The sequence below is a fragment of the Diorhabda carinulata genome, chromosome 2 (assembly GCF_026250575.1).
Source record: "Diorhabda carinulata isolate Delta chromosome 2, icDioCari1.1, whole genome shotgun sequence".
In the NCBI taxonomy this organism is placed as follows: domain Eukaryota; kingdom Metazoa; phylum Arthropoda; class Insecta; order Coleoptera; family Chrysomelidae; genus Diorhabda; species Diorhabda carinulata.
The window spans coordinates 25901457-25925931 of record NC_079461.1 but is presented as its reverse complement, the minus strand read 5'-3'; the positions used below and the strand labels follow the sequence as shown (position 1 = coordinate 25925931).

Below are 24475 nucleotides of genomic sequence, written 5' to 3'. Positions count from 1 at the left end.
AAAGTATCATTGAAAAATTCTGTGGCTGATGGACTTACTTCCAGCCAATTTTCTTCTTCAGACATACACATACACGCACATACACAAAGGCTTCTGGAGTAAGGAACATGTTATCTCGACTTATGCCGAACGTAGGATATCCAAAACAGAGAAGGAGAGCTTTGTTGTCTCGGTGGTCACATCGGTGATCACATATGGCATTGCCATCTGGTCCGACGTATTGCAGAAGCAGGGATCACGACGGAAAGTAATATCGGTTTATTGGCTGAATGCTGCCCATTAGAGTGTTAGCGGAATAGAGAAGATCCCTCTAACATCAGAGAAGATCAACCACATTGAGCCCGACAGAGCCCAGCAGAAACGAGAGGAGAAATAGCATTGACCGCTGGCAAATTTTATGGGACACTTCGACCAAAGGAAGATGGATTCACTAACTTATCCCGCGGCTATATATCTGGCTTTACCGGACCCATGGAGAGGTTAAATAGTCTTTGACCCAAATAATCTCCGGACATGGATGTTTTAGGAAATACCTTTACAGGTTGAAACATAAAGGTTGCCAGGAGTGCCTGACCTGTGTAGGATTTAACGAAAGTGCAGAGCACGTATTTTTCCCAAGACCACGCTTCGACATGCTTCGTCGTACCAGGGAAGCAGCACTTTTAAAAAGGGTCACGTCTCAAAATATGTTCGAAGCTATGCTGTCATCCGAAATTGCATAGACAGCAACGAGCACGTTCGCAGGTGAAGTGCTGATGGAACTCCACGCTGGAGAAGAAAAAAGTAGTTAAATTATAATATTGGAATGAAAAACTTGATAGATAGATCCCTCCTGGCGAGGTAGTGCCTTATGGTGTTTCCGCAGGGATAACAGGGGCCAGAGATAAAGGAGGTTTTTAGTTGGTATGGGAAAGGCTTTCGAGTTCGACATACCAGGCGAAAGGAAGGTTTCGAAAAACAAGACAAGAAAATTATGCTAATCATCCTAGAGCCGAAGCAAAAACAGTTAGAATAAAGAAACCTGAAGTTGAATCAATTTTAGATGTAGTTTTTAATCTGATGATGAACTTTACAAAACGGGCACTAAAAAGAAAATTTTCGAACTTTTATATGCGAGATTTTAATTTAGCGTTTCTCAAGAAAAGTTGATAGCAAAACATGTAATTCCTGATATCGATATTTCCTTACTTTCCACGACAAAGCAGTTATTAAGTCATGGCCAGGGCTCAGGAAATGTGAATGCAAATCTGAATGTACAACTAATAGATGTGCTTGTAAAAATTATGTTTTGTGAACATACATATTTACCATATGCATGTTCGTTAGTCTGCAGATTAATTTGTTGATGTAAATTGTTGTAAATTCAATCACTTTTTCACACTTTAACTGACTCCCACGCCATATATTCTGCAGAATATTTTGTTAGTCTACACACTAACTGATTTACGTTAATTAATGGTAAGATATATATATTATATTGAAAAATGGCTGAATAAACAAATTTTTTAAAGTATACTGAGCACAAACCTTTGTGTTCCTGACGTACAATATTTAAATGTTGAACAGGGTCTATTGTTACTTGCTGGATCCCAGTAGGAAGAAATAAATCTCTGTTGCTCTGTGACAATACTGTCATTTGTAGCATTGTATCCAAATAACTTGCAAATTCTCCTTTCCATTCTAATTTCCCAGTACGTCCAAATACATCAGATTGGATCACTCCTTGGAAATAATCTTTATATACATATCGCCTCAACCAACATTCCTTATAAATATCTTTCTTCTCCATATTCATATATCCATTTTGAGTATCATTCGGAACCGTTTTTTGCTTAAATTCCACAATTTCATTTTTAGGAGAGCGTATTACTCCTGTACAGACCACTGATCCGCTTTCAAATATTTCGAAGTTTCCTGATTGTTTCATTATATTAATAAGAAATTTCACACCATCACCTGACGACAAGACGGTTGCTCGTATCAATTTAACATTTTCAAAAATAATTGGTACTTTTTCTTTCTCCTTAAGTTGTTGTTTTGCGAAGGTATCCCAAACTAGGTCCTGAAAACATAAATAGATATTATTCCAGTCACGATCATCTGAAATTAATATTGAGCTGGACAATTTTTTCAACATATATTGAGATATTGACTTTTGAGTTATACATCAATTTTTTATAAATACACTTACCAGATATCCTGTTGCTGGCATTAAAATTCTTCCGTCAATTTCATGACCCTGTAAATAGGAATATTCTTCTTCCATCAAACTCACAATTACTTCTTTTCCAAAGGAATCATCATTTTGCCAAGCTCCTGAAAACCACGATACACTGTGGTCCCATTTTACTAACGGGGATAACATTTTGGTTCCGCGACTAACAGGAAAGGTAACATCATTGTACATATTTCTCAGATTAGGTAGTCCTCCAGCTATATATATTCTGTAAAAAAGTTTACATTTAATGACATGAGATTTTTTACAAATAATTGTACCAATGCAAGAAAAACTACGTAGAGATATTTTTTGATAGATTGATGTTTGCGAAAAAATATAAAATCCAAAGTTGGACTTGGCGCTAATTATGAAGAACTACACCACGAGCTATTTCCTTCGACTTGCAAGCTAACACACCATAAAAATTGTAACAAGTTTATCAACATTCCACAAGTTTAACCTAGTATTTTTACCCAAAATGAGAGCATATTATTTTTTTTTCCTCCAATCTTTTAATAAACCGTATTAATGGGCGCTACAGAGAGCGGAGCGGATTTAATGGGCGGAGAGATAGACGAAAGAAATAAGCTGACCAGCTTGTTCCTTTTTATATTATAATGTATTAATAAAGTGTATCATTAAGCACAACTCAATTGGTTTCTCGAAAGGAAAACCAAATCACGAACGCATCATCCCGAATCATCATCACGATCACCCATCAGGACACTGAAAAAATCCTATGATTATGGTTGTGTTCATTTCTATAGTTAATATGTATTTAATTCCTAAACAGGATTGTGTCTAGTCAGTCAAACAATTTCAATAGAAAAATTTTAAAATCATCAAAGATATTCAATATAGAATCAGTTACAAGTTTTTATTATGACTTCTAATGAAATTTAAGTGTCTTTAACAATACTAATATCGATAGACAATATCTTTTATAGTTTGAGTATCAGTTTACCATCAATGTTGAGAGAACAGTGAAAATATCAATCTCTCATTTGCTTATCGATAAATTTGAATCTACTTCAAATTCAATTCAAATTTAATTGTTTAGCCCATGGAAACGAATTTTTTTTTTTTTTTAAAGACTATTGAGTAATAATACATTTCCTAACATAAAATGCACAAATTCAAAAAATTTTTACTTCTTAACTTATCTTGCTACCAATTTTCTTTAAGCTCTGGAACTTCAGAGCCCTACACCTAGAAGCACATGAAATAGAAGACGAAGATCTCTCTGGCAGCTACAGCCATTCCACATTCTGAACCGGAGTGGGATTAACAGATCAGCTGTAAATAATGGGCTCCCCAGTACCGCAGCAAGGAAGGGGGACACAATAGATCCTCTGAGTCGCAGTGTATATGATACCCCATATACATACATACACATATACATATCTTGCTACCAACAGAACATAATTGAATCATCGAACTTATATATTGAATTTTTGTGGTAACTGCATAGGTTCCTTGGTCCCAAAAATTAACAGTTAATAGATATAATACAGTTTGGTGCGTATCTCTAGAATCCACACTAGCTTAAAGCTGAATATCTCATTACTAGTGATGAAGAGAATACAGTAAAACTAGGAATGAAATCAGGTCTTTTATGACAGAGTGATAGAATCCGTTGTCTGTAAGGGTAAACACAGAATTAGTTCATGATAGAGGAAAGATAACTGCTCGGAAATGCGTTCAGGAAGTAGTCAGATCTGCCTCTAATTGTACTTATAACTCATGAAAATATTGACCACTTTATTAGAACCGAACCTAGATTAAACAATTGAATGTGGGATACTTGCAGCATCAATTCATCTTTCTCAGTAAGTTTTTTAGAAAAGTTTTGAATCTTATCCATCATTTAATGAAAAGCAATTAATATATCTAACAACAGTTATTAATATTGTACGAACGGATATGGGTACTTAGGTTTTTTCGTTAGTTTAATTGAACTTACTTTCCAATTGCTGACAAGAAGAATTTTTCATTATCGTCCGTCGAGCGATTGGTAAGAGGGATATGAGTAACGCTAGGATCCGTCGCCCTTTTCAAGATTGCTTGGAGCAAACCATGAGGAGCAATTTCTATCATAATTGCATCTTCGGGTATATGATCATATACTTGATCAAACAAAACGGGACTACAGAAATTATTTCTGTGGTACTCGGCGCAATTCAATTGAGCCCACTCTTCATTTTCTAAGTTTGGAGGAACTGAACTAGATATCCATCTTTTACTTCTTGGTTTAGGATCTTTTAATACATTATCACAGAATTTGTACAATAAATCACCTGCTTCTTTCAAGTATCGGGTGTGGAAAGGTATTCCAGACGATTTGACTAATCGAGTAAAAACACCCTGCGCCGACAATTTTTCAACTAAAGATTGTATATCTTCGGCTGGACCTGATATTGTTAGACTATTTTTGGAATTTTGGCAGGCAATATATACTCCTTCGGGCAATATTTTTTTCAATTCTTCTTTAGATAAACCTACTGCAGCCATCTGTCCTGGAATGATGTTGCTGTTCTCAGAACTATATCCTCGTGCATAAGCTAACAATACCGCTTGTTCTGGCGTTATTTGTCCATCTGCGTATGCGCAACCTTTAAAATAAATGATAGTATTAATATTTTCATCGAAAATTGTATTGAAACATCTAAATTTACCCAGAATAAGATAACAAACTTACATTTTTAAAAATCTAGAAGTAATACGTTATTACCTGATTGATCTTTTGGAAACAATAAACAAGATTTGTTATTTGGTAATACATCAAATTTAAAACCAAATTTGCTCAAGAGATTCAACTTGATACATTAAGCCTAAAACGCAATCAATCGCGAGCATATTTGCTAGAACGGATAGGCTCTAATTAATATTTTGTATTTCTTCTCTTTGTAGTTTTGCAGGTATCACAGAAAAATTTCAGACCATTATGTACCATTATCTACCAATCTTCTTTATTCCTACCCACACTTATATCCTTTTTCATTAATAATACTATTTCTCGACGATATCTTAACCATATTAAGAGCAGTTTATCAAAGGAAGTTTCATGTTCTACTATTTTCTCCTATTTTTTCCAAAACACCATAAACAAATAGATGTTTTATCTGTTCCCCAATGGTTGTCGGGTGACGATAGAACTGTTACTATGCGTAGACTATGATGACGCTTTCTTTGACTATTGTCAGCTTTTACGCTGAAATTATTGAAGAGAACGGCAGCAATCAAAATCAGAATGGCTTAATATGTTATTCAGCCACCAATCGCGATTCTTTTCAGATCCACATAAGAGTCTTCAAAAAATAAGACGTTATCATGATAAACAACTCGATATCAAATTTGTTCTAGTAGAGTATGTACACAAGAGTGCTCTAGTAAGGATTTGGGTGGCTATTACTAGTAATCATGTCCTATATAATCCAAATATAATCCGTAAAAACTATTACTATTTTTCAGTATATTTCCCCATTATTTCCATACAGTTCATAAACATTTTAATAAAACTTCTATGCCAGTATAAAAATATTATGCATCTTTAGAGTCAAAAAGTTTGTACGCCGCTTGTTTAATTTTATCGTCGTCGTTGCAAAGGGAAAATAGTCGGACGGGGCCAGACGAAGACTATATTATGATGTGCCATCTCTGTAAAGCCATGTCGATGTCAATCAAAAAGATTCTCTTACTGTTCGAAAAAATTGTAGCCATCAATTTTTCAGCGCTATTCGTGGCATTTGCTTTTTCTGGCACGCGCTTTCCTTCCCTATGCCACTCCATAGAATCCCTTTGGATGTTGGATCATAGTAAAAGGCCATAGTTTCATAACCCGTTACAATTGATCGGATTACACTTTCTTGATTTTCGCAGCAAAGCTCTAAAAATCGATCACAACATTCTACTTGTTGCTGCTTTTGCGGTGGGGTCAGAATTTGAGACACCCACTAATTTTTGTCACATTGAGATGCTTATGTAGAATTCTTAGAACACTTGTTTTGTTTTGTACTGCAATTTCTTTTGTTTTTGGGCGTCATTTATAACAATTTCTTCTACTAATTGATGGACACAAGTCACCGTAAGCAGCCTACATATTGTTTTCGATTTGTGTTGAGCTTGTTAAGATTTGTCACTGAAGCGAACGCACCTTATTGACTAGGCCAGGAACTCATGGACCACACTACGTACCTCCAAACTTTGATCACAATTTTCATTTTTTACACTTTGAAGTTAGTGATCATCCACCAAAAGCTTAGTTAGCACGGTAGAATTTGATTTATAAACCTTCTGCCCTATTAGATGAGGTTATGTACACAGCATATTTAGCAATATTTGAACAACACTCACCGACTTCTCCTAATGAATGTCCGCACATACCATCTGGAAATATATTTAACGACTTTAGAACGTCTGTTAATGCAATTTCTATGGCACCAATTGCAGCTAAGCAATTTGAAATGTTGTCTAAAACTTTAGGATCATCGCTGGTAATGGTATGCATCAAATCAATACCATAGGGCTCTAGAGCTTTAGCACATCGGTTGATTGTGCTTCTAAAAACAGCAATATTCAATAGATCTCTTCCCATTTTTAACCAATGTGAACCCATTCCAGCATAAACAAACCAAATTGGTCTTCGTTTATTGAATCGTCCAATCTCTCTAACTGGATGATCTCCCAGCACCATATACCTAAAAACAAAATTAAACAAAAGAGTATAACTGGAGTTTTGCTGCTATTCACATGAATTGAGAGGTTAATATAACAAAAGTCTGATTTTTCAAATGTGGATTCACTGAGGCAAGTTGGAAGACAAAAAACTGGAGTAGAAAATACAACAGACCGTGGAAGACATACTGCTTGATAGCAGAAAAATATTTCACTGGAAAAGAGAAAGTTGTTATAAATCACTCATGTGATAGAAACTTGCACCATGAAGTAACCTTTAAAAAAAATTGAAAACAAAACCAGGAGAATTGACAACAGTCATAAATGATAAAAATTAGGAAGCCAACAAAGTGAACTGAAACTGAATATCAAACACTACCCAACAACCTTATAAGGGTGAAATAATTATATAGTTATTATACTTACCCTCTATAATTATGACCATCAACATTAAGTTTGTGAATTTCGTCGACTAAGGCTAGGAATTCGGGATCATTTTGGTTTTTCTCAATTTCGTCTAGAAAATAATTCACAGCTTCTTCAGTTCTGCCGGATACATGTACCAGACGATTTTTGTATGTTTTGTAATTTCTCAATTGCTTCTTTTTTTTGTTCGAATCCAAAACCATATGTGTATTAGATCCTCCAAATCCAAAACAGTTTACTCCAACTATACCCAGATCTATTTCGGTGTTTGCTGTTACAACCTAACAAAAGTAACCTTTAGAGTATACACATCATACTTCAACGTACTTTAATTTTATCAATGTGTCATATTCTAAATTTTATTCTGTTTCTTCTGCGCTCAGCGATCTTTTTTTTTTAATTGTCAAACAATATGTTCATATACTCACTACAAGTTTATCTTCTTTGATACCGGGAAGGGTTTTATCCAATGTCTCTGTGTGAAGATTTGCTGGTATAATTCCCGTTTCCATGGCAATTATTACTTTCAGCAGGGAGCACAATCCAGATGAAACTTCAGAATGACCCATATTTGACTTGACAGATCCTATTAGTAACGGTTTTTTCCGTTGATCGCTTAAAAACTTTTTTATTGCCAGACATTCTTCGATATCACCAGCTGTGGTACCTATTGAAATGTAATTATTAAATATTAAATTAGATATTCCGGTAAACTTCGTATAATCTAAATACTATCGATCAATAGATCCTCGATAAGAGATCCACCTAACTAGTATTACTATATTTCTCTCTTGAAATAACGTATTTTCAACAACACTTGTCTAGTTTTGAACCCAATTAAAGTGCCTCTTTGATCAATGGAAGAAAAAAAATATTTTCGTGTATTCATTGAGTAAGCTTTTTTTCACCGGAAAAAATATAGTTGTCTTGAACATATTTCTGTATAATCATATTTGAGAAAAATAAATTCTTTCCTTTCACTCACACTTGTTGTATCTGCGAGCTCCTTCGTTTTCTTTTTCTCCAGAATTGCTAGATTACTAACCAATCACTAGACATAAATGAGAGCTACACACACCTATTCGTTTACAGATGAATGTATGTTGATGTTTTTACTATTATTATTTCTCAGTCATCAGACCAAAGCGTGAAATAGTATTTCATCAAATTTTTTGCAACCATTAAATACAGTTCAAAAGTATTATAGAAAATATTTTTAAGTCTTCGCAGTGATTTATATAATGAAATATATAATAAATAAAACATTTTCGAACTTATAAAATTTCACGTATTTTAAAAGTAACTAGCAGGGTTTTTTTAGGAAATGAGTATAACATACATTTTTTTTAAATTTTTGATTAGGTAGAACAGTTAAATTAAAATATCTGGAATCGTTGGTGATTTTTATATTGGGGTGAGGACATGGTGACCACCAACATATTTGGCGTTAAAAAATATGTTCCTTATATTTGAAAAATGATATAATACAATTTCACAATAATATTATAATTCAGAAATGAAATATGGAGTCTAATGTTATTTTTTTTAATAATTTATTTATTATATATATATATATATATATATATTATTTATTAATAAAAAGATTATGTTTCTGAAATCTGAAAACTATTGAGTCATTTAAGGAAATTAACAATAAAGCAATAAACAATACTAGTTCATAAGTTTTTTGAAAAGATGCAGCACTTGAAAATATCAATAATTGTGCTTACAGTTTTGATACAATTTTGAAGAACATTCTAATCAAATTGGTTTTTTACACATACAACTCAAGTTAAATTCCTTTCTTTCAATTTTTGAAGAACAGGTATAAAACAGTTTACGTTTTTCTAATTTCTTTTCGTCGACGTTTTCCAGTGAGCTTCGGGGATTTTTAAAATTCTGGTAATGCTGCATCGAATAGCACGAAGAATTCTTGAATTAATCATTTGTCTTACCAAATAGGGCCTAGCCTCTCGTCGGCTAGAACTTTAAAAAAATCTGCTTCTTCTAGTTTTCCATTGTTTTCAAATGATTGATACGCATCGTGTATACACCACTTATGTAAAGGATTCGAAAAAATAAGGCCCTAGGCAATCGTCTTGTGCGCCGGCTTGTGGAAGTTTTCCGTCTTTACCAACTTTTTTCCACTTTTTGTATTGAAATTCAAGAGGTATTCCTCTTTTTGATTTTTTCAATGTACCAATATACGTAAGGCCTCGTTTTTTTATTGGTCAACTGGTTCAATTGATGAGAATCAGTTGTATGCCATAACGTTACGATTTGTATCCTCAATAGATTTTATTAATCGTAAAACTGCTTGGGTCGGAATCAGAAACTTCCTTTGATCTTCGTTTAACCCAAATCATATGAACGTTTACCTTAATATACCCATTGTAAAAATAGTAAATTCTGGCATTCGTCATGCATACAGTTCAAATTTACAGGGTTTATTCGGAATATACATTTTAAATCGAGATCTAGCTCTAAATGACACAAGCTGCTCATCAATAGAAACATATGCTTCCAATGAGTATACTAGCTGAGAGTCTGCACTTTGGATCCATTGTAACTAATACTGCTTTCAATGTCATTCAAACACCCTGATGCCACTTCTTCGAATTGATGATCAGTATTACGAATACTTTTTGATGATCCTTTTAATTAGTATTTTGTGAATTTTGAGAAAAAAGCAGTTGCTTTTCGACAATAGCTCGCTCAATTTTCAAGATGCAAACTTTTTTGATAAAGCATTTTGTAGAGGATTTCAAGTACTTCAGTGTCATGTCAATTAGAACTTTTTTCAACCTCCGGTTTCGAAAAGGGTGCAGCTCAAAGAGATTGCCACATTTGGTACGCGAATGCAAACTTTGAACCAATGTATCCCCTCCAATTTTTATGATTCATATATTTAAAAAAGCTCAAAATCTTTGGCAAGAAAATTAATATTTGAAACATTTTCTGAGAACATGATTAGGCTTTGGTTTATTTAAGAAAAACTCATGTTTTTTTGTCAAGATTACGGAAATTCAGAGTTCAATTTAATCAATTATTTTTTCTATAATAAGCATTCTAAACCGGTCAAACGACTTGGAACATATTAATAATATATAAATAAATAAAAAGTTAATTGCCAGTGAATTACGATTAATTTCACTTCAGGCGGCAAGGGTATAATTATTACATTATTATAAAAAAGAAAAAAAACTCACTTTTGTTATAAATCAGACAACTCTTATGTCTTATGAAAAGTCTTTTGACAGTGCTCATTTCAATGGTTTTTCTAAGTGCTTTGAAAAATATATCTTGAGTTTATTCCAAAAATTTTATCAGTTTCAATCGTTAAAAGTACCAGCTATAGGAAAAAAAATTGTGAAATAAAATCTGCTTACAAATAGTCAATCTATCAATCTAAATCTAAATTTTCATCTCCAAGAAGGGGTGGCTTTAGCTTCTAGGGCAAGAGGACTCAGAGTAGATTTTGGTTATAAATGTTAGGTTATTAATACTACGTTCATACCAATTAGGATTGATTGATTATGAAAATTCCACGGGAAATCGGCTGGTACCTTGCCTATATGGACTATCAGAGAATCAAATACGAATATTTACCGGTTTATCTTGAGACAATCTAATTGAACTACAGACTATGATGACATCAGGAACAATTATTCAAGCACTGGTGGCTTTTATATTTACATTATGATCTGGCAATTCAAATAATTTGTCCATTGTTACCATTTTCATTTACACGTATGTAAGAAAATCTTTGAGGGCTCATGTACTTCAAATATTCTTTGGAGTGTCTTGAAATACGTGAAATAACCGTGTTTAAAAATTTTTAATTTATTCTTTTCCATTATATAAATCACTACGAAGACATAAAAATATTTTCTATAATACTTCAAATCTTTCCAAAAAAATCCAAGGACAAATTTGATATTGTTTTTTTTCAAAGTTCTACTTATTATTTTTATTTGAAAAACTAATTCATATTTCCCTCAAGGTGGTTCAACATCATTTTTCCGAGAGGGATCTGACCTATACTCAAATATTTTGAAAAATTCTTATAAATTTGGAGCAATGTACTTTTTCATAAGGTGATTCCATCTTTAATCAATATTTTCTTTGATACGCCATACTGATGGTAAGGAGGACCGTATAATGTGGCAATTTTATCAACTATTTAATTCCAAAACGGTAATAATTTAAAAATACTCCTCTTTTATTTCCACTGAGGTTGCTGAATACCACTTCCTAGGGAAGAGTCTCCAACCAGAAATAGAAAATATTTACGCACTAAAATCGAATAATTGTTTAATTCCTACACTATAATAAATATTCAATGTGATCATCACTTCAATCTGATTTATCACATTAAATCTCAACATGAAAAATTTTCCTACTGTTACTTATTCTAATTCTTATCCTATAAACCACTCTCTTCAATTTTCTATTTTATTTTATATACTTACCGGTACCATGAGCTTCAATAAAAGAAATCTCGTTAGGAGTGATATTTATAGAGTTATATAATTCCTTCATCAAATTATATTGGTCTTCAGAGGAAGGAAAAGTTATGCCTTGTTTTTTAAATCCATCCGAATTACTTTTTGCACCATATACAGTTGCATAAATTCTCCTACTTTTACTTTCTCTTTGCAAAAAGAACGCAACAACACTTTCACTACGTACATACCCATCTCTTGTAGTGGAAAAAACCTTACATCTACCTTCTGGTGAAAGCATATTCAACCTGTGGAAAATACAGAAAAATAGCCAAGAATGATGTTTTTCGGTTGTAAAAAATAATATTTTTGTTATGAGTTAGTAATGGTATTAAACAGTGTGTTCAGATGAAATTTAGATCGCATTTACTCAGTTAATAATATGCATTTCCATCGAATATGAATTGGAAAATCTGCACTCCATGCGAATTATACACCATACGGCTTTAATAGATCATATCGAAATAAAGTAACAATAAGATGAACTTCAAATTTAATATTATTTAAAATTTATATTGCAATATAAATATATAGTGCAATAAAAACACCAATCACTTATTGAATAACAATGAAATGATATTTTCAATTTTTTTAGTAGGTTTAAAACAAGTTATTATTCACTTTAGTTGCTTATTTTAGGAAAAAGTTTCACAACCAAACAATTATAAATATAGAGAACTGTGATCCTTGAAATTTGATTTGCTTCTTGAATTAAATAGTTTGAAGAACTTAAATTGTTACACAAATTGATAGATTTTTGTTTCTATACTCATTGAACGTTGTTAAAAATTCTTTTCGAGCACAAATTGTAAACTTACTTGCAGAATTCCAATGTTTCGAAAGGTTCTTGAATTAAATGTGTTCCACATACTATAGCACCATCAATTTCACCCAACATCATATCTTTGATAGCACAAACAAACCCAGTTGTACTGCTAGAACATGCAGTATCCACTACGAAACTTGGACCTTTGAAGTCAAAAGAATAGGAAATTCGATTTGCTGCAAGAGCTAGGCACAATCCGATGTTAGTGTATCCATTAGTATTCGACAGTTTACTATATCTGGTGAATTTTGAACAATTAGCAATTCCAACATAAACACCTATAAAAAAATGAATAATCATTAACTTTTTGAAAAATCAATAATAGAAATGAAATATTCTTCATTTATTTATATAATGATTCTTCACTGGTAATAAACAAAGAACTGAAAATGAACCTAATATAAGAATTAAAGGTTGTTTTCAAATGACAATTAAAAGCAGATCACTTTCTAGTACTCACATAAATTAAGATGGACAAACTGAAATTACCCTGAATTCGTAAGATCTAGTTCAAAATCGGTATAATGACATCAAATGCAATTAAATCATGAAATCATGAAATATTTTATGAATTAATAATAAAAGTACTTCTATAGACATACCTAATATATGACTGAAACAAATAAGATCTATCTAGTACATTTCCAATTTAAAACTATTCCTATGAAATGAGAAACGTGGAAAAACTTCGATTAAAACTTTTTCTAGGACTTGATGCAAAAAAGTGAGTAGATCACGGTGAAATAATGCTTTGACATGAAAAAACCTTTCTCATATGATCCCTAGTTTCTGAGTTATATGCCTTTAAAGCTGCGAAATCGAAACTTACGAGATTTAAGTATATTTTCTAAATTATACATGGGGCTTGTTAATCATTGGGCTGAGCCGTAACTTTTAAAGGGACAACCTGTACAATCTGAACATAGCAATTTACTCTTCGTTTAACTCGATGGTTTGGGAGATATGTAGATTTTTAGATCATCGTACACGCCAAGGAAACCATTCACCATAAAAAGATATTCTTAATAAAATTATCATAAATTGTATTTATTGAAAATACTTAGTATTAAATCACAATCAAACATTTTTTGGAGAACTAATGAATAAACAAGTGAACATTTGTACTACAAACTATCGAAGATCATATTATTGGCATAAAGAAAATCTTAGAAGAAAATAATGATTAAAATACATAAAAAAAACATGGAATGCTCTTCCAAGTGTAAAGAAATATCTTCCGTAGACTCCGGAATTGTGTGGAAGTTCAAGGTGCCCACTTCCAACATTTATTACAGTTTTTTTTATTCAATTTGATGAGTTGTAGGCCAACCAACTAAATTTTTGTACAATGTTCGACAGTATGCAGTTCAATTAGAAATGTCTGATCGTATTTTAATACTTCTTGTAAGTATTTTCAACAAATAATCACAATTTATGATAATTTTCTTCAGAATGTCTCTTTCTAGTTTCCTAGGCATGTTCAACTGTCTAAAAATCTACACCATAAATTATATCGAGTTAAACAAACAGTACCTTCTAAAAGTAACGAATTGTTAGCCCTAGCGTTCAGATAGTAGTGTAGAATTATTTATTCCGTCGAACACACTACATAGACATTCGTAATCATCCATTAAATATGCTTATGGTTCGAATCAGAGACTAAATAAGAATAATATAATGAAAATTTCAAAGTGGAAAATAATTATATCTATGATACTTTTCTTGAGATTAAACTTAGATATCATATCAAAATCTGAATGTTTCATTTTTTGGTATGTGTCTCCAGAGTGGTGCTAGATCTTCCCTCACAATTAGGAATTATACAGATACGGTAGTCGACAAATAAGTCGAAGGGGGTCACGTTCATCATAACAGATATAATTCAACATTTGGCTTAGCCAGAAAAGTAATTTCTTACTTTTGATCAATCAATTACATCGATTGACAATCGTAAATCTACATTAATTTTATTCATAATGTGTTAAGTATAATCATTATAGTAAGAAAATATATGATTACCTATTCTACCACCTCTTAGTTGGGAGGGATTGTAACCAGCATCAATTATACTTTCGTGTACTGCTTCCAAAACCATTCTATGCCTGGGATCCATAAACGTCGCTTGCTTAGGATGAACTCCAAAATACGATGCATCAAATTTATCGACACCCGCAATTGTTCCTGCATATTTTGGCATACCCCATAGTCCTATAAAAAATTCATAGGCTTAAATGTATCAAAATGACTGATTAAATTGCAGCACTGCAATTATTTAACGTTTTTATCATAGCTCATTCACTTGCAGAATAATATATTGCTAATATTGAGAAAAATTTTGTCGCGCCTATACCTTATACATTAACGAGGGGAAATTACAAAATATGGTTATTTCATTAAAAACAAAGTAAAAAGTAACAATTCAAGTGATATGCATCAAAGTAATTATCCCAATGTTCAATCCATAGTTGGAATCATTTCTGTAAAGCTTCTTTTGGAGTGGCTCTCATCTATTGTGTCGTAGCTTTTATTTTCAGAAAGTCGCATAGTCCTACATTTGGTGAGCGAAGAAATGTGGACAGGAAGATATTAATAGCGCAAATCTAGTGAAGGAAGTAATGTATGCTCGGAATATACAGGGTGATCTGCATAAGAACCATTCCAGAGCAGAGACGTAAAGGGGAGCCCAAAATATGACGATAGGGGGAAAATTGCCTCAATCTTAAAAATTCTAGTGCGAATCTAAATTTCTCACTTTTCGTAAAGTAACTTTCATATAGGACCTTCTTGCTGTTGCATGACTTTTTCGTAAATGTTGTTGTCTCAAAAATCTATTGTTTGCACATTTAGTTGCTTAAAGGCCAATCCTAGACAACCCAGTTGACTGATAAATTTATTTTCCAGTATATTGGCAACGTACCTCTGACTGAGCCAGTTCTCAATAATAGCAATTATTCTAAGAACTTGCCTCCTTATTTAATTTTTGTTTATACGCTCTTCCATAGTCAATATTAATTTAAAATATTAAATGAAATGAAAAATATTAAATTAAACTAAAAATTTGTAATATCAATCTATGATGAAAAAAGCTGATAAGAAGCAGAATCCTAGAAGATCTCATTTAAATCTGTTTCTCAAAATTGAACTTATCGGCATTTCTCTTGCGTCATTGTTTGCAATTTTGTTAATTTCTAGTAATGTAACAATGATAAAATTCCATTAACGTTGATTGTGTAAGCAATTTTGCCATCTCTATGGATAATAAGGAGTTTATAATTATTCTCATATTTGGAGAATCAAGAGAATTAACTAAAGTCGACAAAAATTTTGTTAGTTACTGGTCATTTTTGAATAGTTGCCACTACTAAAAAATCAGAGAAATTCAGAATAAAGCTCATTTTACCCTCCATATCAAGATCTACATGGTCGCAAGGTGTGCAAATTGTTTTTAAGGGGTGAAAACCACCCATTATCGAAAAATACCAATATTATAGTTTTTCCTACTTTTTTTCAATTCAACTGTTTTTCCTTATCTTAACATATTGTAAAATAGAAAAATTATATATTTTGGAGAATTAACCCTTAAAAATTTTAAAAACTACCCTTCTGATGAAAATAATACAGGAAGAAATCTTTTAACGATTTAAAACCTTGAAATTTCAATTTTATTGTAAGAAATTTATAACAATTTGATAAAATTCAATTGGTTATTGATTTTTATTATTCAGCCTATAAAAATTACCCCTTTGCAGAGAATGAACTTTTGCATTCTTATTGATATTAAAGTTTCTTGTCTCTACTTGAAGTAATTTTTAATTGTCTATACCCTGTCAACCCTTAAGAACCACCCTTTGATGATTTTGAATTCTTTCTTTCTAGCTTTCTAGCTCTTTGCTAGCTCGAGCAAAAAAAATTTTTTGGAAAATCAAAAAAAAAAGTATTATATGATATATGATTAGATATATGAAAGCACAAACAATAAATTGGGCCGGATGCATGATGAGAAGAAAACTTACAAAAATGGTGAGGAAGATAATACAATGGATACCTCTTTCACCAAGAGACAGACCTACAAATACCTGGAACAACCAGAACAGATACCAGAGGAGTTACCAGAAACTGTAGCAAAAAGAACAAGAGGGGTAATCTACGCCAATAAAGAATATTATAAGTGCACAAAGTGCTAGCCATAATAAAAGAGATTGAACGACATAATGAATGTATGAATGACATTGATAGAACTTTCCATTGAATATTATTTTATTGAGATATAGAATATTTCATTAAGATTATTTCAATTTTTAATAAATTATATTGATACTGACAGTAATGGTAATTTAAATATTACTACATCAAATATTAATGATTATCGAATTTATATCATGAAAAATTATGTTAATTTCACTATTAATAATAATCATTCAATTGTTAATAGTTACTTCAATGTTTTTACTGTTTTCCCAACTATGAAAGTAGGTATTAAGTAAGGTACATAAATCAATTTATTGGTAAGGCAGACAGGTTCTCTGTCTATGTATGCCTTTACTTGTCTCATACCTGGGGTATTCATTAATTTCCTCAGATTTTATATTGCAAGCAAACTACTCAGAGAGGTGATAGCTATATTTTCATCTGTTCCTTACCAGCTGTACAATTTACTAATACCAACTCAATATTATGGAACAAAAATGCATTAGTTAAATGGAATAACACATGGTAAATGGACAAAATAAGCCAAATCATAGATCTCGAAAGTTTCAAAAGATAGAATTATAAAAAAAAATTCAAATTAAGCTACAAATAGATTTGATTATATGTTCAAGGCGACAATGAATAATTACGTAATAATATATAATGACAACCATGACATAGATTGTGTGTTAATTAATGTGGTATAACCTTTACAAACAATATCGACATTATTTGTTCAAACATGTTTTCATTAGCTATTTAATTCAAACAATAATTTTATCTGCTTTAACAAAGAAGCATCAAATACTTTATAGATTGTATCTCTATGAACTGAATACATATGAACATTTGAGAAATAGTTTGAGATTAGGTGATCTATATCTAGTCTTTCAAGAAATAAAAGGTGAATATAATAGTTTGTACAGAAGCTTAGCATCGGAAATTCATTTCCAACACTATTTCCATCTCACTTACATTAAATATTGTGATTACATAAAAGTCAATATAATTGATATAAAAAGGTCTCAACATCATAAAAAGTATTACAGTTATAAGGTGGTATAAGGGATGTTTCAAAAACACTTGACCCCGTCTTTATGATAGATTAGATAGATAACTGGAAAATAATTGTGGTTTGCTTTCTGTAAAAATGTAACGCCAGTCGCATTCAAAATAATTATGACAAATTTATTGTGATTATTGTGATTTACGAATATATATATAAACAAATTCATGAGATGCATAGATAGATAGATAGATAGATAAATTTTTACGTTTCGACTTTTTTTAAGTCTTTATCAAAATTTGATATTGACACTGACAATTTGCTTATTTACATTAATCAATAGATCACCTCCATCATGAATATAAGAATAAGGATAAAATCAACTTAGTTCCAATAAGAAAAATTAATTTTTTTCTTTGGTTCCCACATCTCAAATATATTAAATTTATTAGAATTTACAAAATCGAGCTATAAGTTTTTCTTAAATTATATAAAAAAAAATTAAACAAGACCCTACGAATTCTTATCAAAAACAAAATAATGATCTAATTCGATCTTGGGAAGAACAACTTTTTATTCCGCCATCAGACGCAAAAAAATTGAATATTCACAATGCCTTACCCCCTAAAATATATGGTTTACCAAAACTCCACCAACCTGACATTCTCCTTCGACCGATTGTTTGTTTCAAGTATTCAAACTCCTCTCACCCCATTATCTAATTATTTGAAAAATATTTTGAAAAAAATTTTATATCAAAACAAATACTATATCAAAAACACATGGGATTTCAAAGAAAAAATTAAGAGTATCAAAATTCCTAAAGAATATGTATTTATTTCGTTGAATGTGGTTTCTTTATATACTCGTACAAATATACCTACTGCCATTGTGAAAAATATATCAATGAAAAAATGGGACAAAATTAAAGATATACAGAAAGACCTCCAATTGAGTGTATAAAAGCTATAGAACTCACACTTACAACAACATATTTCAAATAGGAAAGTGAAATATACAAACAATTGATGGTTGTGCTATGGGAGCTGTTATAGCACAATTGTAATGGAATATCTTGAGGAAACGGTCCTAAGCAAACTTGATATAAATATTCCATTCTTTATCCGATATGTAGATGATTGCACTACTGCTGTACCAAAGAACCAAGTTGAAAACATAAGTGAAAAATTCAATTCTTATCATGAAAAACTTCAATTCACAATCGAGGTAGAGCAAAATAATAGAATCAATTTTCTTGATGTCACATTATATAAAATTAACAATAACATAAGAAGAGAATGGTATACGAAACCAACTTGGCCCTCAAGATATTTAAACTTCAATTCATATTGAATACTATGTCACAAAAAAAATCAGTGATAATGATATTGGTTGATAGATAGAAAAAAATGATAAATAATATATTCAAGAAAAGGATCAATTACAAAACAAAACAGAAATCAAATATCAAAACATAGAACATTTTTCCTGTTCCATATGTACAAGGACATAATATATTAACCAAATATTTCACTAAATTAAAATCCGAAACATATTATATATCAAGTGCCTTGTACCAATTGTTACGGTGTCTACATAGGACAGCTATATATTTGAGATGTGGGAACCAAAGAAAAAAATTAATTTTTCGTATTGGAACTAAGTTGATTTTATCCTTATTTTGATATTCATGATCTATATATCAATATAAATAAGCAAATTGTCAGTGTTACTATTGAACATAATTTTCTTAAGGTTAGATTAATAAATCAAAGTCTTAGGTGAAAATGAACACCAATTACTTTTACATCAAAAAGTTACACTTGAAAAACTCGAATTATGATGTAATAACCGATGCTGGTACAAAGTATTGATAGAGTTGTTAATTATTATTAATTAGTGAGTATTATGTGAATTGGAAATGTTTTGTCGCGTAAATTAGACCCCATCGATAAAACGGATACATTTAAAAAAATTGATGCTGAGGACTTTCGTTTCTTGTAAAATTTCACAAAAATCTAATCTAATCAGTATAAGAGCTTGTTTTTCAAATTTAAATAAGTATTGGCACTGGAACTCAAGTTGTTGTTTGAGTTACTATCATTATTTATTCAACTTACTCAACTACTTGGCAAAGCATTTTCTCTGTTATTCATTGAGGGTTAGGACGTTGAGTCAATTATAATTATATTTCTGAAACTTTGTTATTTGTTAAATTAGATATTGTTGATAAAAATATACTCAAATTTTGAATGGCTGGCATGATGTAATGGAAAAATTATTAAAAAATTAATCATGAATTAGGTAAGTTTTTGTCAAGTAAATGGGACCTCATCGATAACCTTATCGATAAAATGTAGATATAGTAAGAAATTGGTATTTTTATTATAACTTTTTACAAAAATCCATCGATCGGTTAACTTTGATTTTCTTTATGTTTGCCATAGAAACTTATTGATAATTATGATGATAAGTCAACAATAATTATATTTTTAAAACCTTTCTACTTGAATTCTGGAAGGCCAAGACCAAGAACGAGAGCCATTAAAGAAGAGAATATTATTTTCAGTTGGTTAAAATTCAAGAGTTAGGAATATTGCAAGACAAACAAATACGTCCTCTTCAAGTAGAAGCAGCTACATTCTTATCATTATAATTAAGTCCAAGAGCTTGCTAGTTGATCTACTATATAGAGTGAAACATTACAAGGAAGGAGAGCCCACAATCCATTTTTTTTCTATTTATTCTTTTCACAAACATAGCCGCTTTTACGCGACGAGGTACTTAGCTCTCAGAAGGTTATCACATTATTAACATTTTTTGAAGTTAATGTTTAGGCAGCAGGTATTGATATCACATTAAACCTGGAAATTTGATTGGTGTACCTGGATTTTTTGAATAATCTTTTACTCGAGATATTAGAAGAATCAACGCCAAACTAATGAATGTATTCATTTTTTTGCACGATGAAGCTTCTTCGCACTTTGACGTCGTAATTTGTGAGTACCCATTTTCCAAATCGATGGATTGGGGAAACAGGAAACAGTTTGGACACTCACTCTAATTGAATTTAGATTTTCTGTTCTCACTCTTCATTTTAATTTCATTCGTGTGATTTTTTTTGCGTAATCAATAACTTTTCTATTATTACTTTATACCAGAAACGATTATTAATTATCATATCAAGTTATTCCTAAAACGGTGCAAACTATCAAAATTTACCAAGAGTCCCTTTTTAATGATCCTCAAATTGATTGATTAGAGCCGATACAAAGAAAACAAAACAAACACTAAGAACAACTGAGATGAAAACATTAAGATGCATTATAGGAAAGACTAGACGAGACCATGTAAGAAACGAAGATATCTGGCAACAATGTAATATTCAGGATAAAGTAAGATGGGGACGAGAAAGAAGAAGAAATTGGAATCAACACGTAACGAGAATGAAGGAGCACAGACTAGCAAAGATCATAAGAGATGGAAAACCCGAAGGGAAAAGATCAAGAGGAAAACCACAAAAAAGATGGCAAGATAGCCGGTCATCAGAATCACAAATAAGATCAAACATCACCCAGTAAACACAAGTCATTGGACTTAACGTAGGAATAAGAAGAAGAAGGAATTGATTGATGTTTTTCATTCACCCAATCTTGAAAAAGGTATGCTCAATACTATTTGCTACCAACCATATAACTAGCGCTCCCTATAATAATACAGCCTCTCTCGGCTAGCGGAAGAACGCATCATTAACTCTCCTCCACTGGCTCTTACTGTTTGTACGGCGGTGCAGCTCAATGTGCTCAATATGCTCAATGAATGAAGCGGACCCCTTAATTCATTATGCGCTACTCCAGACCGTGGAGAGGGATCTAACCACCGATACACCGTAATTTTGGTGAGAGGTACCCCTAGCTGCATCACGTAACGGAACAATGAATAGCTAACTAGAGGAGTATTGCGAAGAACACTTCGCTTCATGCACCTTTTTTTTAAGAAAATACTAGGAGAAGTCCTTCTAAATTTACAGAGAATGGATTAACGAAATAATAACCGACAATCACACTTCTATATTTTGACAATAACACCCAACCAAATCGCGTCGATAAAGTGCTCTTTAGCGGAATTACCCAAACTGGGAACCAACAACAATTCTAATATAATCATCGCAAGAGTAGACTCATTGATATAAAGTCATTGCAATAACTACAATATTCTCGAGCGACTTCATTCACTTATTTATTGTGAAGCTGTTGCAGTACTCCGTCTACATAATCAGCAAATATACATGACAAAGATTCATACCAATAACATCAACAAAGAACAGTGGTGCCAACAGCGGCTAGAACGTTCCATCGATATTACTAGAAGAGAGCGAGGACGCCTAACGGTGTATAAGAATTGTGCACAACCCTCTAAACGCCTTCAGAAAAATATTTGAGATAATAGGTACTCACATACACAAATCAGCAACATTACCGTGGGTGTATTGGTCTACTTCAGTAGAAGTTGAAAGCGAAATCCAAGGGTTTAACGATATACATTGAGTGCAAAAAAGAATTAACAAAACAACATGTTTTCTAGCAACCATTCGCATTGTTCCTATACTGTTTGATACTTTCACACTACACTAGTTTTGACTTTTGTCTTTGACATATTAAACATTCTAACTTATATCTCCATAGCAATCAAAAAACAAAAAGAATGTCACACAAAAACATATATAAGAAATAAAAATTATAAAAAAAAATCAAAACAGTTTTTATGTCTCTAAAAAATTATGAAAAACCATTTCTATTCTTATTTCTTAGACCATTTGATATATTAAAGCTTCTAAATGTTCTTGATTTTAGGTCTCTTCTGTTTTAAAATTAGCTTTTTTAATAATTTTAAAAGATAAAATTTCACGTTTCGACTTGTTTTTAAGTCTTTATCAAAATATGATATTGACACTGACAATTTGCTTATTTATATTGATCAATATATCACCTCCATCGTAAAAATCAAAATAAGAATAAAATCGAACTAAAACTTTGGTCTAATAAAAACAATAAGAATTTTTTGTTAGTCCTCACATCTCGAATATAAGGCAGTAATCAATTAAATGATTTGTAGTTGTATTAGAATTTACAAAACAAAACTATGAATTTCACTTAAATTATTTAGGTCTTTTTTATCATTTATAGCTTTTTCGTTGATATGAATATAAACCATTTATGTTTTTTCAATATTTCATGGTTCGTTAATGCAGTTCTATTTTTTATATATTATTGATGACCTCTTAGTCTATTTTCTAAATACTGTCTGCCCTATGTAGACGGCGTCACAATTGGTACAAGGCACTTGATATATAATATGTTTCGGATTTTAATTTAGTGAAATATTTGGTTAATATATTATGTCCTTGTACATATGGAAAAGGAAAAATGTTCTATGTTTTGATATTTGATTTCTGTTTTGTTTTGTAATTGATCCTTTTCTTGAATATATTATTTATCATTTTTTTCGAATAACTATTTTCTCTCTATGCAGTTTTTGCTTCTTAAATAGCTAAGAATATAAATTAAGGATCTGATATTTGGATAGATCTATCAGCCAAACTTATTATCACTGATAATTTTTGTGACATAGTATTCAATATGAATTGAAGTACAAATATCTTGAGGACCAAGTTGGTTTAGAATCCAATTCTGTTCTTATGTCATTGTTAATTTTATATAATGTGATAATCAATAAAATTGATTATATTGTTTTGCTCGACTTCGATTGTAAATTGTAAAGTTATTTATGAAAGAATTGAATTTTTTATTTATGTTCTCAATTTGATTCTTCGGTACGGCAGTAATATCGGAAAGTTTGCTTAGGATAGTTTCCTCAAGATCATCCATTACCAATTGTGCTATTACACTTGAAATGGAAGCCCCCATAGCACAACCATGAATTTGTTTGTATATTTCATTTTCATATTTAAAATATGTTGTTGTAAGTATGAGTTCTATAGCTTTTATAAATTTTTTTCGAGGTATTCTGTGTATATATATATATACACTCAGGCGACCTACAATCACTAGTTCAGAAGCGCTTGGCTTTGTAAAACTATTGCTTTATTAGTTTAGATATCTATTATTGGCTTGCTTCAAGCAAGCTGTCAATATTGTTAGAAAAAAAAGTTACCTGCAGGATATCTTCTAGAATCTTCTCTCACTAAATCGACACCATTTAGTAAAGCATCTTTAAATTCTTCTACGTTTTCGCATTGCGGAAATTTTCCTGAAATGCCTGTTATAACTATTTTATCGTCAACAACGGTATCCTTCATTATATAAAGATATCAAAACGATCCAGCAACAACTGATGGGTGATTAGATACTGAACTGTTTCCAGATTTTAGTTAGCTTTTCAAATATAGACGTCATTAGGGTATTTAAAAAACTTCTTAATTCTAAATATTCGGGGTTAAAAAGTCAAATGAATAAATTTGCAGCTTTGATTAGAATGTTCATAATTACTTTTGTTATTATTTCTGAATATTTTATGTTTAATTCAATTTGCCACGCAAAAATCCTTATGAATATATGTCGAAGTATATTATTAAATCAGTAATGAGGGTATCGAATTTTTAAATTTTGTAG

The 24475-nt window shown here is 31.4% G+C and overlaps 1 protein-coding gene across 2 annotated transcripts in view; it reads right to left on the bottom strand.

Moving 5' to 3' along the window:
• The window catches only part of LOC130890836 (fatty acid synthase-like), a 55917-nt gene extending 31660 nt beyond the window's left edge, over positions 1-24257 (bottom strand). Inside the window, exons 1-10 of one of the 2 annotated variants that reach the window (XM_057795203.1) lie at positions 24018-24257; positions 14669-14857; positions 12642-12927; positions 11791-12071; positions 7747-7985; positions 7319-7599; positions 6572-6915; positions 4182-4830; positions 2192-2444; positions 1528-2062 (exon numbers count right to left, since the gene is read on the bottom strand). In XM_057795203.1, the coding sequence (XP_057651186.1) occupies positions 1528-2062; positions 2192-2444; positions 4182-4830; positions 6572-6915; positions 7319-7599; positions 7747-7985; positions 11791-12071; positions 12642-12927; positions 14669-14857; positions 24018-24162 (3202 nt within the window). In that variant the 5' untranslated portion in view covers positions 24163-24257. The remainder of the gene's footprint in view (positions 1-1527; positions 2063-2191; positions 2445-4181; positions 4831-6571; positions 6916-7318; positions 7600-7746; positions 7986-11790; positions 12072-12641; positions 12928-14668; positions 14858-24017) is intronic. The other variant, XM_057795204.1, reaches the window with a different exon arrangement.
• Between the last annotated feature and the right edge of the window lie 218 nt (positions 24258-24475).